The sequence below is a fragment of the Panthera pardus genome, unplaced genomic scaffold (genome assembly GCF_024362965.1).
Source record: "Panthera pardus isolate Hobbes unplaced genomic scaffold, ASM2436296v1 HiC_scaffold_2, whole genome shotgun sequence".
Taxonomy (NCBI): domain Eukaryota; kingdom Metazoa; phylum Chordata; class Mammalia; order Carnivora; family Felidae; genus Panthera; species Panthera pardus.
This window is the reverse complement of record NW_026526765.1, coordinates 111016912-111035742: the sequence shown is the minus strand read 5'-3', so window position 1 is coordinate 111035742 and position 18831 is coordinate 111016912. Positions and strand designations below refer to the sequence as shown.

Genomic DNA, 18831 nt, shown 5'->3' with positions numbered 1-18831 from the left:
ATTCGTTCAATTATATCCTTAGGCTAAATACCTAAGCATGGAATTACTGGGTCAAAGGCAAGCCCATTTAAAATTTTGGCATATATTGGGGTGCCTGGGTAACTCAGTCAGTTAAGTGACCAGCTTTGGCTCAGGTCATGATCTTGTTCCAGCCCCGCATTGGGCTCTGTGCTAAGAGCTCAGAGCCTGGAGTATGCTTCAGATTCTGTGTCTCCCTCTCTCTCTGCCCCTCCCCAACTTGTGCTCTGTCTCCCTTTCTCTCTCCTTCTCTCTCTCTCTCTCTCTCTCTCTCTCTCTCTCTCTCTCCCTCTCTCTCTTCTCAAAATAAATAAAAGTTAAAAAAATAAAAAATAATAAAATTCTGGTATATATTATTGATTACACACCACAGTTTTCTTAATTTACACTATTTACAACGAATGTATATAAGAAAGTGCCTACTTCACCATGTCGCCTGTTTCTTTCGAATTATTCATCCTTTACTCTTTCTCTAAGATAATAGATGAAAAATTAAATAACATTAATATTTTAATTTTTTATTTTTGTCTGCTCACAAAGTAGAGAATCTTTCTACATGTATATTGCTGTTATTCTTTCTTCCGTGTGAATGTCCTCTTTATGTCTTTTGCCAACTTTTATCGTAAGTTTTCAGTATTTTTATTATTGATTTTAAGTGCTCTTTACTGTGGTGTGAGGTAAGGACCTTTTCTTATTTCAATAAACTAATAAACACCGCATTTAAAATAATTTATCCTAGTTTCAGTGAGTTGGAATGCTGTTCTCAGTAAATTCTACATGTCCACATATATATGGGTCTAATGTTTGATACTTTACTCAGTTCCACAGAACAACTGGTTTATTCCCAAATTAATATCACATTGTTTGAATTAAAAGAGTGTGTGTTCTGACATCTTATAGACAAAAACATCTTTTTAAAGTTTTTTTTTCCAAATGTCCTTTACTATTCTTACATATACTTTCAATCAAATTTTAAGTCAATTCCCTCAAATTCCACTGGGGATATGTCATTTTTAAATAAGACTGTGACCTTTTCTGTCGGAAGTGTTGCATTTTTCTAAAACCTCATTTCAAATTACTTTCAGCCATTCCAGTGAGAATATCATTTGACTGGTGTACAGTGTTCTCATAGTTGTTCCCTTAGTGAATTAGCCAACAACTTAGTTCACTTTAGAACACGGTGTCTTAAATTTAGTGGATTAAAGACTTGTTGAGAATCTGATGTATGGTCTCCCCAAAATGTGCACTTGCTTGCAAATCTAATGGATCCTCTTAACCAAAAGTCAGGAATTAATTTTGTGAAAGCAACTCTCTAAATAAAAAAGGAGAATTTATTCCATCAGGTTTTCACTGTGATGTTGTTTTCTCACAATCTGGATTATAAAGACTACTATCTCTCTTCATAATAATTATAATTTCTGTCTTCATAGTTTCAGTCAAGTGATGAGCTTACTCTCATCAAATATCATTCTATATTATCTAACAATGTGATGACAAGATCACCATACTAGGAGTTTTAAGGCTAAGTCTGAGTCCTATATTTGAACATGTGTATATGTCTATTTCTTTGAGAGTTCCCTTTGATTACCTATAAAATGAACAAAATATTGTTAGCTCTGTTTACTACACACAGATGATTAAGAAAACCAAGTATATCCTGTCTGAGAGCACTAACGGAAAAGGCAGGGTTTCACTATTATTATTTCCACATTTAAAAGTTCATCATTTATTGAGAACCTATATTAACCACACACTGAATAATATCCTAACGTACTTAATGGGGGAGACAGATATAAAACTGCAATTGGCAGCTGCTAGAGTAAAGATATATACAAAATGCAACGTGAAAGCCCAGAAGAGAAAAATATTCCTCTGCTTCTAAGACTATCCACACAAGTACTAACATAGGAGGTAAGTTTGACATGCTATTCATAAGTTTTCCAAACAGATAGGAGGGGATGGGATAGGGCATAGGGAAAACAGTCTAGGAGGAAGAAACAGCTTCAAAAATAAAGAGGTGTGAAAAGGCACAGAGAGTTCATCACCTGGCAAGAAGTTAGCGTGGTGATTTCATGGGATTTATGAAATAGGATGGATAGGAAGACTTTCTGTGAGGTAGATAAACTGGGCTAGCATTTTGAAGAGTCAGACTAAGAAATCTAGATTGTATCTTGCAGGTGAAAATGAATCACCCAAGGATTTCAGACAAGAGGATGATGAGATTGGGTGGTCTGGAGTATAAAACAGACTGGAGTCAGGAGACACTGAAGGCTTAAGGGACAGATGATAAGCACTTGATTAGGGAAGTAGTAATTGAAAAATATAAGAAATATTTCTGAGGTAGAATAAAAACATCTTGGTTGATTCTGAGATCTGAGAGTTTAGGGAAGGAAGAATACAAGGATACCACTCACTTGAGACTACTAGAGGAATGGTGATACCACACACTGACATAGATCGAACTAAAAATGCTTACTCTGAAGGCAAAGCATAACTTATTTTTCATTTGATCACCAAGGGTATCAAGACGATCATAGTGATGGTGGTATATGTGTGTATGGGATCAAGTCAATTTAGTTGATGAGTTTTAAAAAATAACGTGAAATGCCCTCTTCTTTGGGAAAAATTAGATTTCCTATTTTTAAATGTAGAAAAATGTTCCTCGGAGTAAAAATAACCACAACATCTTTTGAAATATAATACAGTGCTATTTGGTATAATCCCTTAGCAACATTCCTGCTATGAGCCAGGACTAGCAGCACTGAAGTTATAGACTCACATATTGTATATTTTTAAACATGGATATGGATAATAAGCTGTGAGAGGGACAAAATTTTACTCACGTTAGACTTCGGGGCTTTTGAGTAACTACCAAAAGTTGTTAACAGGGGTTACCCTTTTAAATTATTACTCTATGTGATGTTTAAGAACCCTTCCCAAGATGCTCTTTCAAACTCACCTTAATAGTTTGCAGATAAAAATTAGTGACCAATTCATCATTATGTGTGTGTGTGTGTAAGTGCATGTATGAATGTATCCAATTTGAAAAGTGAAAAATGTTTCGTTTTCTGAAGTTGTCTCTCTTGCCAATTTGGAGATCCCATTAAGTCTAGAACTACCAAATATTTCCTAATATTTGGTAATATTAGGAAATGTGAAAGATAACAATTTTGCTATTCTTTTTTGTTGATTACGTAAACTTAATGTCTTCACTTATTAAAATTTAAAGATGGCAACCTTATGTCAGTTACCCAATATTAAAAAAAATTACTGTTTCTTAAAATCCAAAGTCTTAGATTCACTGATGTAGTCAGTTTAAATAATCAATTTTTCAGTCATTAACTTTGGTAATGTGAAACTAAAATTTTGCGTCATGAACTTAGATCACCACTAATTTTTTAATGAAGAAAAAATTCCCAAAAACCTTCAACAAAATTAATAGAAACAATGGAAAAATATCTTTTATAATCCAGAATAGAAAAGCAAAAACCTGATTTTTAGCATTTAAGTACTGCAATATAATATTTCCTTTTATTTAATATATTAATGTATTTAAAAGGCTACTGTCAAATAGATATTTCACATCCTACATGGATTTTTTATTGAACATAATCATAGTCTTTATCTCTTTTTTATAAAATAATTTAATCAAACATTACCTTCTTGATATTTACATCTATGTCACCTAGAATATTTTCATTATACTCAAGGAATCATCTATACTATATGAATTTCCAACCTTTTTCTTCTTTAAGAAATTTTTTTAAGTAATCTCTACATCCAACTTGGGGCTCAAACTCACAATCCTGAGATGAGGCACCTACTGACTAAACCAGGCAGGTGCCCTTTGACTTTCCAACTTTAATTGTTTTTTTCAATTTATTTAAACTAAGAACAAAAAACCAGTTCACCCATTTCTCTAATCCAAATCCCACCTCTGTCAACCACCATGTTTTTTGCATGTGTGAGCTTCGTTTTTGTTTTATTTTAAATTCCAAATATAAGATAGATAATATTTGTCTTTCTCTGACTTATTTCACTTAGTATAATGCCCTCAAGGCCTATTTATGTCACAAATAGCAAGATTTCATTCTTTTCTATGGCTGAATAGTATTCCATTATATCTATATACATCTCAATTTTCTTATCCATTCATCTATCAGTGGACACTCAGTTTATTTCTCTATCTTGGCTATCGTAAATAATGCTGCAATGAATACAGGAATGCATATATCTCTTTGAACTGGTATTTTCATTTTCTTTGGATAAATACCCAGAAATAGAAGCCTAGATCACATGGTAGTTCTATATTTAATTTATTAAGAATCAAATGGCAGTTCTACATTTAGTTTCTTCAGAAAGCTCCATATTGTCTTCTATAGTGGCTACACCAATTTACATTCCCACCAGTGTATAAGGGTTCCCTTTTCTCCACATCTGCTCCAATACTTGGTATTTCTTCTCTTTTTGATAATAGCCAATAGGACAGGTGTGAGGTGAAATCTCATTGTGGCTTCTATTTGCTTTTCCTTGATGATTAATGATGTTGACCATTTTGTTATTAAGAATATATATCGTTATTGCAGATTTAACTTTTATTTAATTCTGAGATACAGAGAAAGACAGAGGACAAGCGGGGGAGGGGCAGAGAAAGGGAGACAATCTGAAGCAGGCTCTAGGCTCTGAGCTGTCAGCACAGAGACCCAAGTGGGGCTCGAACCCATGTTGGTGAGATCATGACCTGAGCCGAAGTCGGATGCTTAACCGACAGAGCCACTCAGTTGCCCCATGTTACTGCAGATTTAGAAAAGCACATTACTGATGAAAATGTTTTGTTGTGTAAAAAGAAGTCAAAGAAATAACTAAATACTTTATCAGTTCAGTTAAGCAATTATTACACTTTGAAGAACTAAAGTTCAAGTGATTAAATTTATATATATATATAATATATATAATATATATAATATATAATATATATATAAATTTAAATATTTATTTAAGTTTATGTATTTATTTTGAGACAGGACATGAGTGGGGGAGGGGCAGAGAATGAGGGGTAGAAAGAGAATCCTAGGCAGGCTCCTCAATGTCAGTGCAGAGACTAATGCGGGGCTCGAACTCACAAACTGTGTGATCATGACCTGAACTGAAACCAAGAGTGGGACACTTAACTGACTGAGCCACCCAGGCTCCCCTGATATATATCATATGTGTATATATATATATATATATATATATATATACACACACACACACACACATATATATATAATATATGGTTTATATATGATAATGTATATGGGTTATATATGATATATATATGGGTTTTTTTACATTTCATTTGGTTTTCTTGGTAACATTGAGATTCAATCCTCATAATTTTATTATGTCAAATTTTTTATGTTAAGATTAAAAAGTCAATCTATCTTCTTAGATGTAACTTAATACAAAATTTATTTAACATACCTATGTTTTCCACAGAGTCAAAATAACTCATCACAAAATATCTGAGGATTGCCTCCTTTCTATTTCATAAACTTCTTCATTAAACCAAGAACAGCTCTTTTTCATTGTTTCAGGTACTCTAATTTTCAAAATTTCAGTCAAGACAATAAAAGGATCTGAAAATGCTGGTATACATGCTAAAAATAGCCTTTTAAAGGACATCTTTTTCTTGGTAGTGCATAGGGAATCACTCATCCATCCATCCATGAGGCATTTTCAGAGACATTAACTTGACAGACAACTTAAGCCCTCCATGTGAATGATGGCTCATGCACACATGAACACACACACACACACAATTTGCACATGTCTCACACTTTGGTACCTTTTAGAAGATCAGTGGAAACAACAAGAAGTGCTCTGATTAGTTTTAATTCTCTGAACACTGTTTCGTATTTATTATTGTATTATATGAAATATACAAAGTCGACAAATACACTGGTTTGCCTCTATTGTGATAATTAATGCCAGTGTAACAGCCAGGATTTCAAAAGTTAAAAATAAAAGTTAAAATTTCTCATTACTTCCAGAGCCTATGCAGTTTTTTTTTTTTTTTTAAATAAAGAGGATTTAAACCATATCTCATTTTTTGTTTATTTGGACTTTATGTCCTGTGGTATCAATCAATATTAACTTCATGTTCGGTTTTATATATTTCTTGATGCTGTCAACATGCCCAGGTTCTGCGCACATTTATTTTTGGAGCACCCACTGTCTTTGCTGAGGCAGGACACCTGGGTTTCAGTCGTAGCTCTGGCACTCATAGTCACTATGCTACAGAACAAGTTACTCATATCCTCTAGAGCTCAATGTTCTTATCTATAAAATGGAGATAATATCATTTCATTTCAGTACTGTCAATAGGTTTGAGTAAGTTAATAAATGTGATTTTTTGATACTTTTAAAGCATTGCTACCCTTGTCTTTAAAGAATGAAATTAATATCCATGTCCCTCTTAAAAAGTACATTTATTTGCAAAGGCACTTCTAATAAGGAAAAGTTTGACATGCAATGCATGAGTGTTTGGGAAATACCTAAGTGATATAAAGAACTGTAAGTCTAATAATTCTTAAATAGAATGACAATGATTTATCAGATGAGCTACAGTGGAAGCTATGGGTAAATATTATATAACTTTAGGTTTCTTTGAACCATTCAATTAAATTTCAAAGAGAAAAATAATTAGTGTAGAGAGGACAGCAAACAATAAATTCAAATCAGTGATGCAGTACCTCTACTCCAATTAGCTTATTTTCCCTCTCCATCCTCTCAGACATATTCTATTTTATCAAAAAATGAATTTATTTATTTTTTTTTTAATTTTTTTTTCAACGTTTTTTATTTATTTTTGGGACAGAGAGAGACAGAGCATGAACGGGGGAGGGGCAGAGAGAGAGGGAGACACAGAACTGGAAACAGGCTCCAGGCTCTGAGCCATCAGCCCAGAGCCTGACGCGGGGCTCGAACTCACGGACCGCGAGATAGTGACCTGGCTGAAGTCGGACGCTTAACCGACTGCGCCACCCAGGCGCCCCTATCAAAAAATGAATTTAATTAAGAGACTCTACAAAGGCAATCAACCTACAGATTAATCGAGAACCCTTGTTCTTATTCCATATTTGTTAAAGACCCAGTCTCACAAATTTTAACAGGTCAAATATTCAAAGTGCCATGTTTGCCTTATTGCACCACCGGGGACCCACATACCTAGTGCTCAACACAAGTGGAAGACGTTCACTTTTTCAAACAAAGGGTAACACAGCATGTGGGTTTTAGCACTTTGAGGTGTAAAATGAAACTTGCATATTAATTTATGAATGTTTGCAAATCACACCAATCTTTAAAGTTTAAATTGAACCAAGCTGTGATCATTAACCATAATTCTCTTGATTTTTATCTAACAGGCATAAGGACATCAGCATGAAAAATGTCCACTGCCTGAGTGTGAGGAAGGCAAAGGGTATGAGGAGAATGTGGGCACATCAGGGTTGGGATATTCTATTTGGCTGGATTTCCTTTGACCATAGTGTACACAAGACACAGAGACATGCTTATAAAAAAAGAAAGAGATTGCGGGGGGGGGGGGGGGGCGGGGGGGGGTAGTGAGCAAAGAAGGAAGAGGAAGGAGAGAAAGACAGACATTTAAACACTATTAATATTTTTTGATAAACCCAACCTACTGTCACTAACAATTAGACAAAAATCCCAGCCTCAGGTTTTCCTGTTTCTGCACCCCAACCTGATTTACAATTTACAATAACCCATCAGCCAGATGTATGGCTTGGATGCGTATTCTATCAATGCCTGCCCACATTTGAGGTTGGATGATGACAGCTCTACTTTGCCAGCATCTCCTGAAAGCTTATTTGTGTGCATCTGTGTGGGGCAGGGGATTCCTGCCTTGGAGGGCCTGGAATAAGGAAGAAAGGATCTGTTTCTGGGTTGCAGGGAGAGGGCCCAACTTCCACCTCCATACCTGACTTAAGAATCTGAGCTGACTTCTCAAAGCAGCTATAATTGGTTCTTTACACTACTCAGTTCCTTGGAAAAGGAGCAGTTGGCTTCTATTAAAACTCTGGGTGATATGCAGCCTCCTTGCCCTCTCTTCCGGAGCACTTTACATTAAGGGGAAATCACTGTAATCAAATCTCTGCATCTTTCCTGCTGCTAAATGAAACGAGGTACTTTCTTCCTGGGATTCTGCAAAGACAACTGGATGGATACACATACAGCCTGCACACACCACATACCAACACAGTGTAACTCCCACAGAGTCCTCAGCTCCCTCCTTCCATCCCTCACTCATCCCTCTCCTGAGGATTGCTGAACATTTTGCTCCAAACTCTCCAAGTCACCCACGTGTTTGTTCTCCCGTTTAGCTGTTCAATTTACTTCCCAACTTGACAAAGAGAAAGGGAGTTGGTCTCAGCCTTTTAGCTGCAATCCTGGAACCAAGCTGTCTCACCCATTCCTAGTCACCATCAGATCTGCCCCACCAACCCCCCTCACTCTGGGGGGAGTCGACTGACTACTGAGAATCTCCCTGGCTCAACACCCCACCCCTTTCCTTCACTCTTCTGTACTGCACCCAAGCAAACTGAATTCTTCCTGTTAAGTCCCACTTGCCGGGGTGGGACTGAAGTGGGTGGGGAGGGGGTGGTGGGTGGTATAGACAACTGGAAATCTTTCATTCTCTCCCTCTCTGTCAATCTCTCTCTCTCTCTCTCTCTCTCTCTCTCTCTCTCTCTCTCTCTCTCACACACACACACACACACACACACACACACACACATACACACACCCATTTATACTGTACTTTCAGGATCTCTTACACACACCTGAATCCTGACCCTCTCAAGCAAGGACAGACACGCCCCTGCTTTCCCTCCCTCAATTCCTGGAATAGAATTTAGCCCTGGGTCCTGGATTGCTAGTGATCAATAGAGCAACGAGGACAATCTGCTAACTGGGGAGGTGACCCCGTGCCTGAATGGGGGAGGGGGCGCTCTCCACTCACCGCCTGAGTCCCTGGAAGGAGGAGGGCCAGGACATCCTGGATTTCTTCAGGCCGGGCCGGTGGCCAGTCTCCACGGCGTAGGAGGTGCGGTCCATGGCGCGGCAGTACAGGTAGCGCTCGGTGTCCGAGTAGCCTCGGTGTCGGACACGGCCGGTGGCCCCGCTCGAGGCGTAGCGGCCTCGAGCGGCCCCGGGAGGTGGCGGGGGCGGTGGCAGGGGGGGGTGGCGGTGGCGGCTGCAGCGGGCACTGGGGTTGGGGCTGGGGCGAGGGCGGTGGCGGCGGGGGCAGGTGGTGATGGGGGTGCAGGAGGCGGAACTGGGGCTGCCGGAGCGGGTACTGGTGGTGCTGCTCGTGCCTCCAGAGGTGCTTGGGGGCTTTGAGTGTAGCCCCTCCAGCGCCGTCGCTGCCCTCGCCGCTGCCCGCCTGGGTCGGCACGCTGCTCTCCTCTGCCTCCATCCTGGCTCACAGCTCTGCTCCCTGCTGCCCAGCCGGTTTCACCGCGCTGGCCGGAGCGCCTCCCGGATACTGCTGCCGCTGCTGCTGCCGCCGCCGCCGCCGCCGCCGCCGCTTCTGGAGCTGAACAGAGGCTGGGCTCAGCTTCTCACTTGAAGCCACCAGAGGCTCAGGCCGACCGAAAGGGGGCTCTGCCAGCGGGAGGGGTCACAGAACGTGACAGGGCTCCCTCCACAGTGGTTGTGGTAGAGACACGCTCCTGGGCTCCCCAGTTCACCAAGACTAGGGCGCACGGTGCGCTGCTTCACTAACAGTCAGTCCCTCCTTCCTTCCTTTCTTCTTTCCTTCCTTTCGGCGCCTGCGGCGAAAGCAGGAATTGTTAGCTCCAGACGCAGAAAAAGCAGTGGTGGTAGTGAGAGCAGCCTAGTGGGTCCAGAGCGCCTGAACCCTGAGACCGGAGCAGCTGAAAAGTTGGACAGCTCCTGACTGGTGAGCCGGGGCTGCGACTTTCTCCAAAACCACCTCAGCCAGTCAGAAGTCAGACCTGCCCTCCTGATCCTTCCCCTCCCTGTGCCCACGCCTCCCTCCCCTACTGCCCCCCACTGCCCCTGAGCTTTCCTCTGCACCTCCTCTTGCTTCAGCCTTTGAGAAATGGAGTTTGGTGTTTCCTGGCTGATTCACAGAGCTTGTTGACGAGGAGCCCCATGCTGGGGATTCCAAAGATAAGGGATGTGACCTGGCAAAGTTGCCCAGAATGGTTTTTGTGCAAGTTGCTGAAAATTTGTATCTGGGCGAAGACCCAATATTAGGATTATTTCAGCCTCTTTCCTTGACACAGAATTAAATATTATGTGGATCTTTCCCATAGTAGGGAGAATGCCCAATGTTTCCTCTTGAAGATCTTCCTCCAGCTAGTATATGATGTGGCTGCTGCTTCTGTGATTAAGGTACCCAGGAGTGGTCCTGGCTGGAAATCAAGGCAAGTAGTTGCCAAGGCTGAGATAGCTGGCCAGAGTTAAGGTTGATGTACCTTTTCCATTACAAACCTCTGTTTATCTTCAGGGGTTTCTACTGTCAGTGCCAGCTTGCGATTTTGTATTTCTGCCACTTCCAGTAGACAAATGCCACTCTATTACTAAAGCATTTTAAAACATGTATCACTATTACCCCAAAGAAATCAGAGTAATATTTGACACTAAAATCCAAATTCAATTTTTATTTGTCTTCCTTTATTTAGTATTTTCCTACAAGGTTGGCTTTTTTTCAGGAGCCAAGAGGATTTCAGAGCAATATATGTACAACATATTTTTCTTGTACTTTGTTTTGTATTACTGTATTACTTAAAGATCAAATGCTAAAATAATTTTAGAGTTAAACTTTATGGAAGCTACCACTGTACATTTATTATTTAAAATCTTATTTAAGACTTACAATGGCTTGTTGGAAGTGTAATTATTCTATTTTCTGTACACAGTCAATTTTGACACACCTGAATATGTACATTTTGTGCACATCATATAATGAATACTAAAGCTACCAGAATCAGGAACCATCTCTCAGACTGTCCAGAGTGCTAGAAATCCAATGTTCTCCATATAGTGGATGCTCAGTATACAAGTCATTGATGAAACACCATCAATGGAAATAAATGCTCACTTTGCTCATTGTTTCCTTCTCTAAGTGGGAGCAATTAAATTTAATGCTGTGCAAAAATGCTGTTTGGTATTTCTTCATGGGTTTCTTTCTTCCTCTTCCTTCTCTCCTCCTCCTCCTCTTCTTTCTTCTTCTTCTCCTTCTTCATGGTAGGAAATGTCTCCTCCAACATTTAAGTATCAGCACTCTGTCCATATGTGGCCCATGTACAAAGTCTGAGAAAGGCTATGTTTCGAGAGCAACAAGGCAGTCCCCCTACTTTCCTCTATGTAGAACTGAAAACATACTTGACTAAGGCATTCTCTCTCCCCTTTACAGATGCAAGTGGGACTAATGGCAGTGTCCAAAGAATGCCTAGGAAGGCATCAAGCTGGTATCTTTCCAAACAAGAAAGGAAATAAAAGGAAGTATTATGCAGTATAAATCAGTTTTTTTTCAATTCACTGCATTATTAATAGTTGGAACCATTTCAAAGAAGTATACAAATTTCTTTTTTCCTCTGAAATTGTTACCACTTTTCTGCTCAATAGAGCTATGTCAGAATATCTATCTGAAACTCTTATTCTTGCTTCCCAAACAGGAACAATACAGTTTGTGATCTTCTTTCCAGAATAAATGGAATCATTTAAACCTAACCTAACCTGCTTGTCACTATTAGTTTTCTTCTTTCTTTCAATTAATGAACAATTTCTTTTTCCTGTATTCTCAATTAATTTTTAATGATTCTTTTGTTTTTACTATATAATTACAAGTCAGGTATATTTTTAAATATAAGAAAAATCATTTACCAAACTGAAGAGCTTTTGAACAACAAAAGAAACCATCGATAAAAGGATATGGCAATCTACTGAATAGGAGAAGATACTTACAAATCATACATCTGATAAGGGGTTAATGTCCAAAATATATAAAGAACTCACACAATTTAATATCAAAATAACATAGAACCCAATTTAAAAATGGGCAGAGAGTTTGAATAGAATTTTTTCAAAAAAAAAAAAAAAAAGACATACAGATGTCCTACAGGTACATTGAAAGGTACTCAAAATCACTAATCATCAGCAAAATGAAAATCAAAACCACAACCAGCTATCACTCACACCTGTCAAATTGGCTATTACCAGAAAGATAAGAAACAACAAATGTTGGTGACGACTCAGAGAAAAAGGAATTCTCATATACTGTTGGTGGGAACGTAAATTGGTGCAGTCATCATGGCAAACAGTACAGAGGTTACTCAAAGAAACTTAAAAATTAGAACTACCATATGATCCAGAAATTCTACTTCTGGGTATTTATCCAAAGACAATGAAAACACCAATTTGAATAGATACATGCATTTCTATGTTTATTACAGTATTAGTTACAATAGCCAAGATATTGAAGCAATATAATTGTCTACTGATAGATGTATATACACACCATGTATATATGTATATGTACACACACGCACACACAATGGAATATTATTCAGTCATTGGAAAAAAAAAAGAAGGAAATTCTGCCAGTTGAGATAGCATGGGTGGACCTCAAGGGCATTATACTAAGTGAAATAAGTCAGGGAAAGCTAAATATCATATAATTTCTTATGTGTGAAATCAAAACAAATGAACAAACCAAACATAAATACACTCATACATACAGGATGCAAACTGTTGGTTACAAGAGTGGGGAAAGATTGAGGGGGTAGGTGAAATAGGTGAAGAGGATTAGGAGGTACAAACTACCAGTTATAAAAAAAATCATGGGGATTTTATGTATAGCATAGAGAATATAGTCAATAATATTGTAATAACTTTGTAAGGTGTCTAGACTTAAGGTGGGGATCATTTCATAATATACAAAACATATATATACAAAATATATCAAACCACTATAACATATACTTGAAACTAAAAGGATACTGTATGTGAATTACACTTCAATAAGAAATTAAAAAGAAAATCATGTAAGTACCTTCTAACATGTTCCCAATTTGAGAGTTTTCAACTTCTCTTATAGTTCCAAAAAATTACTTATAGAAGTAGTTTATTGCATGACCTTTGAGGTAAGACTGTTGGGTTCCAATCCACCACTTCCTAGTCATGTGACCTTAGCTAAATTACTTACCCCCATGTCAATTATATACAAAGTAGGATTATTACCTATCTCAAAAGGTCTTGTGATTATTTAATGAGATAATACTTAGCATAATGCCTTATACACAGTAACTATTCAATAAAAGCTACCAATTTTGGTTATTTCTGATAGAGTTGAAAGAATCCTAAGTTTGATTTTTCTCAGTGGTTTCCAACCTTGGCTGCATCTAAGGAGCATCACCTTGAAGGGCTTTAAAAGCTTCCAATGTTAAGCTGTAGACCAGTTATTTCTAACTGTGATGTTATCAGAATCACTTAGAAAACAAGTTAAGAACACAAAAGCCCAAGCTCCTTGAAGCAGATAGAGCTTGGGGCTTTATACATTTACCAATTCCTCAGGTGATTCTGAAAACAGCCAAAATTTAAAAACCATTGCCACACATAAATGAATGAAATCAGTATTTCCAGGGAGGGGACCCAGATGACAGCATTTTTAAAAACTCCTTAGGTGACTTCAAGATATCAATAAATACCAACCCAGACCTATTCCCTCATTATATAGTTGTAAAAATACTTTAGTGTCTCTTGGTTGACTTGCTCCATGAGTCAAATATTTTTTGGCAAAACTGGTTTAAGAGCTCAGATTTCATGAAAATACACACTTTAGCTGTGACTCTTATTGTCTCTATGTTAAAAGAAAATCTTATACAGTTAAAAATTGAGACTTCTAACTTTCACTTAAAAACCCTTTTCATCAATCTTTAATGTTTCTTTACTTATCTTTGAGAGAGAGAGAGCATGAGCAGGGGAGGGACAGAGAGAAAGAGGGAAACAGAATCTCAAACAGGTACAGTGCTGTCAGTGCAGAACCCCATGAGGAGCTCAAACTCACAAAAGTGGGATCATGACCTGAGCTGATATCAAGAGTCAGATGCTTAGCCAACTGAGCCACCCAGGTACTCCTCTTTTCATCAATCTAAGGGTTGCATATTCATAGTTAAAACAACCAAAAATGGACATATTTAATGAGTACATCAATTTTCCACTCTTATATGTCAAATTATTCATTTTTCCCAAATATTGACCATAAATGTTGGAGTTTTTCAGGTAAAATCAACGAGGGTTTCTAAAACTATTGCATTCATTTGGGCCTCCTTGAAAGTTTTCATTAGTCACCATCAGGACATCGGTATATAAAGTGAAAAATTCACATATATGATCAGTGTATTTTTCCTGAACAAACCTAAATAATCAGTTTGTGCCACTACTATGGTACAGAGATTATTATACACCACCACCACCATCCTTTTCTGCCAGTGCATTTTAAATCTGCCCTAGCAATCCAATCAATCACTCAGCATGCTATGGGACAACTAACAAGGGAGAACATTCCTGTCAATAATGATGGAAAGTGCTAGCAGAAATGATGTCAATTAAAAACTAAGAGTGAACAAGCACCATTTCAATTCAGAACATGGAATTAAATGGTAAGTTATGATAACTAAGGGTCCTCTGCCAACTTTGTGATGACACAAAGATTTAAATTAAACTTTCTTTTTGCATATACCCTAGGTATATTTGAATACACGTTTGTTATGTTATTTGTTAGGATGCATCAATTTGATGCCAAACAGCTTAAAGTGGGAAATTTTCACCATCAGATACTGTCTTATACAAGGCCAAACTGCTGCCTACTTAGAAATATCCAAAGCATGTTTCAGAGTCTTATATTTCGCTCAGGTCTTCGATGTTTTTCAGAAACAGGGTTAGGGCATTTCCTATGGATATATGAAGGGCTTTTAGAATTATAAAAATCTACACATATATTAGATAGCATTGTGAATATTACCACTCTAAGTACTATTACTAAAGTCCCTATCCCATTGTTTCAATATGTTAGGTCATTTTTAGTAATTTTTTCTTCTAATATGAAACAAACAGCAAATATGTGAGGAATTAAGAAGTGCCACACTTGACCACATTTTTCTCTATCACACTGAAGCAAATTCAACAATAAGTGCTTGGCTGGCCGTGTTTCAGTACTACCAAAGACCAATCTTGTAACTTTCTAATGAACTACTCCACTTGTCAATTCAAGCTAAAAATATTAGTTATATACCATGTGTCAATTACCATTCAGATTTTGGTATTTAATTGATGAACATGAAAAAAAAAATACTTGTCCTCAAAGAACTCTGTGTCATAAGGGAAGTAAACAAATAGACAAACAACTATAATTCAGGGAGATAGAGAGTGAGATGTAGGTGTGGATGGGGATATGTAGTGTCTGGTATGGAAACACAGGAAGAATATTCAAAGCTTAAAGGGTCAGTGAGTCTTCACAAAGAAGGATCTGATGCCAAGACCTCAAGTTTAAGTTGAAATGAGCTAGTCATATCTTGTATGAACATATGTGTGTGACTGTGTATGTCTGTCTTGGGGAGCATCAAGGTAAAGGCATTCTGGACAGAAGTTGGCTCAGGCAGAAACTTAGAGATGAGAGTAATCACAGGGCACTGAAAATTAAGAAAATTTCAAGAAATTTTGTAAGTTTATGAGAAGGGCAGGTAGGCAACTATGCAAACATCTCATCATGTATCTTTAAGGAAGGGCCCCCACTAGGCAATATAGTTACTTTGTGTAAATTATCAAAAGGGCCCCCCCTAGATCAATCAGGTAAGTTGATGAGAAGGAAGCCAACAGAGAAGAAATTAAGGATATGAGAGGGAAAAGGAGAATAATAGATGGTAGAATGTCCCTGAGAAAGCAAAAGTAGATTGAACTTTAAGGTACGGATGGCCTTAAACTAGACCAAAGCCAACATTTCCATTGTGACAGGAAATGATGAATTCTGGGGGAATAAGTTTATTGTATTTATCAAAGATTTAACTTTTGTCATTCTGCCAAATAATTTTCACACATTATTTTATTTAATCCTTGCAACAATTTACTTCTTTCTTCACATTTTGAAAATCACAAGGCATCTTTCTACAGAGACTAAAAGGACTGTGCCATGCTCCTGCAGATGTTGAGTGTAATGCAGGTGATCTTTACACAGAAACATCTACTGCCTCATTGTCCAAACATTAATTCATTCAGCCAATACTTAATGAACACTTAATATGTGCCAAGCATAAGATCCGGATGAAAATAGGTGAATAACCCTGAATAGTTTTGGCTCTCCTGTTGTAATTGGAAGAAAGAGAATAACCACTCAAATATATAAATATGCTAGACAAGGCTAAGTGCTATAAAGCAAATTGAAGCAAAATGAGAAGTCAGAGTATGATGTTTGGGAATGAAGGCAGTAAGGATGCAAGCAAGCATTCCAGGCTATGCTAAATGCAAATGCAGACATTGACAGAGCAGCAGCTTGTTATACTGGGGAATACCAAGCCAACCATTGGCCTAGGGTAAAATAAGGTGAGGTTGTTTGGAAATGAGGAAAGGAGGGCCATGTTGGTATGGTAAAGATTTATGAATTGTTACTTGTATTCACAGAGCAGCACATAGCTGAATTTTAGATTTAACTAAAGAGATTTAGATTAATTAATGAGATTTAGACACCTAATATTCACTTAAAATGTCTTCAAAAGACTACGCTATAATGCCTCCCTGAAAAGATAAATTATTCTGTATGTAAAAAACATGAAAATATGCCTTAGAGACAAACATCTATTGTAAGTAAAGGAAATAAATCTTTCAGAGAGAAAGACCATACTTCGGTATTCTATTGTATAGCAACAAGGTATTCAAAAGTACTTGAAGCTGTATATTGCTTCACCACTGAAATAACTACAAAATTGTGTCTGATCATACAGCAGCAATACACTTAAAATGACTAGATGTTACCAAATCCCTTGGAAGATGTCACAGAACTTTCAAAGTGACTGATTCGTGAGAAGTGAAGGATGATTACCCAGGTGCTAAATGTCCATCTGTCAAAAGCTTCCAGCTGACTTTTAAGAGAGGATCCTAAACTTCCAGTGTTTGATAATTAAATTTAAAAAAGAAATCAAAACGTTTTGAAATGTCACGCTCAATCTCATACATGCAAAAGAGATTATGAGAAGGAGCCGTTTCTATGAAATTAGGCCTAACCTACCAAAGGCCAAAAGTAGTTAAGAATCTTTAAATTCTAAATGCAAAGAAGATTTAACCTTAAAATTTAAGATGCTGAAAAGTGACAAGGTAGGCAGGGGTATGGCAAAAATGCATGCATTTTCCCCTCATGAAAAAATTTAAAATACTTATCATTTTATAAAGCTCCAATTAAACTGAGTTGAATATAATAATAAACATGTTTAAAATAAAGTTTTGTAATTTTTTTGAGCTTTAGTTTCCTCATCTGTAAAATAGAATAATGACAAAATACATGTGACAGGAATTTGTAAGAATTATATGAAGTCATTCACGGAAAGCATTGAACCCAAAGACTGTCATTTTATGCACCCAATCAAAATTTGCTGCTATTGTACTTGTCAGGATGATAACAATTAAATTAGATGATGAATTTAAAGCGAGGTCTGTCTGTAATCCAGATTTTGTGCAAAATACTGTGCTGTATATACTATGAACATATCATAAAAATGAAAAAAGTCCTTTTGGGGCTTTATTCTTCCCTTATCTCCCTAAACCAGACAGTAATTGAGTATGGAAACACACTGAAAAGAGCTCCAAGTTTCAGGTGCCCAAATCAGAAGCCCATGATAGATGGGGGAAAGGGAAATGCTCTCTCAATTTGCAGGAATAAAGCCATTCTACAACTAACTATTCATGCTTAGATTCAGTGACCTCCAATGGATCTGTGAGTACTTTGAGATAATCATCCAAGACCACCAGATTCAAATCCTACAGTAGCTATAGCTAATATTAATTGAAAGATGAATAAGTTTAACTCATTAAGTCACATGGCTTTTCTTCAAGAGATAATAAATGTGCTATGTTTCAGCAGTGTCACAATTCACCCTTATAATCTGAAGTAAATAAGACTTCAAAGAGGCTTCCTGCATTGAGAGAAGGCTAGTTTCTTAATCTGTTCTCAAGAAATACACGTTCCCTCCAAAAGAGAGAGAATTTGGATCAGTACCTGGGGCATACTCACAACCTGACTTGAACTGTAGCCCACTTATTCACTTTATTTGTGAATGCAACAATTTTAATGAAATGGTACTTAAGAAAACATTAAGAAAAGGTACTACTCATTTTCGTAGAATTTAACATTTCCATGCAACTTGGTGAGTGGAATAAAAGAAAATAAGAACCTTGAGAGAAGAAAAAAAATATATAGAATTCACAATTCAAAGAAGATTCATTGACATGTTAGTTTTTAATTTTTTTTACTGTTTATTTTTGAGAGATAAAGAGAGAGACAGAGACAGAGACAGAGACAGAGACAGAGGTGGGGAGGGGAAGAGAAAGAGGGAGATATACAATTCAAAATAGGCTCCAGGCTCTGAGCTGTCAGCACAGAGCCCCACATGGGGCTCAAACTCAAGGTGAGATCATGACCGGAGCGGAAGTCAGACACTTAACCGACTGAGCCACCCAGGCACCCCAGCAGATTCACCAGCATGTTAGTTTTTAATGTTTCTGCTTGCTTACTCT

The 18831-nt window shown here is 37.6% G+C and overlaps 1 protein-coding gene and 1 long non-coding RNA gene across 2 annotated transcripts in view; one reads left to right on the top strand and one right to left on the bottom strand.

Moving 5' to 3' along the window:
- LOC109246432 (cAMP-specific 3',5'-cyclic phosphodiesterase 4D) overlaps positions 1-9868 on the bottom strand; it is an 856695-nt gene extending 846827 nt beyond the window's left edge. Inside the window, 2 exon segments of the mRNA XM_053907342.1 lie at positions 9041-9261; positions 9263-9868. Coding sequence (XP_053763317.1) covers positions 9041-9261; positions 9263-9496 — 455 coding nt within the window. The 5' untranslated portion in view covers positions 9497-9868.
- On the top strand, positions 8402-11781 carry LOC109246436 (uncharacterized). Its single transcript, XR_002071356.2, has 3 exons — positions 8402-9150; positions 9867-9982; positions 11465-11781. It is a non-coding gene; the product is annotated as an uncharacterized LOC109246436 (long non-coding RNA).
- Positions 11782-18831: the final 7050 nt, after the last annotated feature.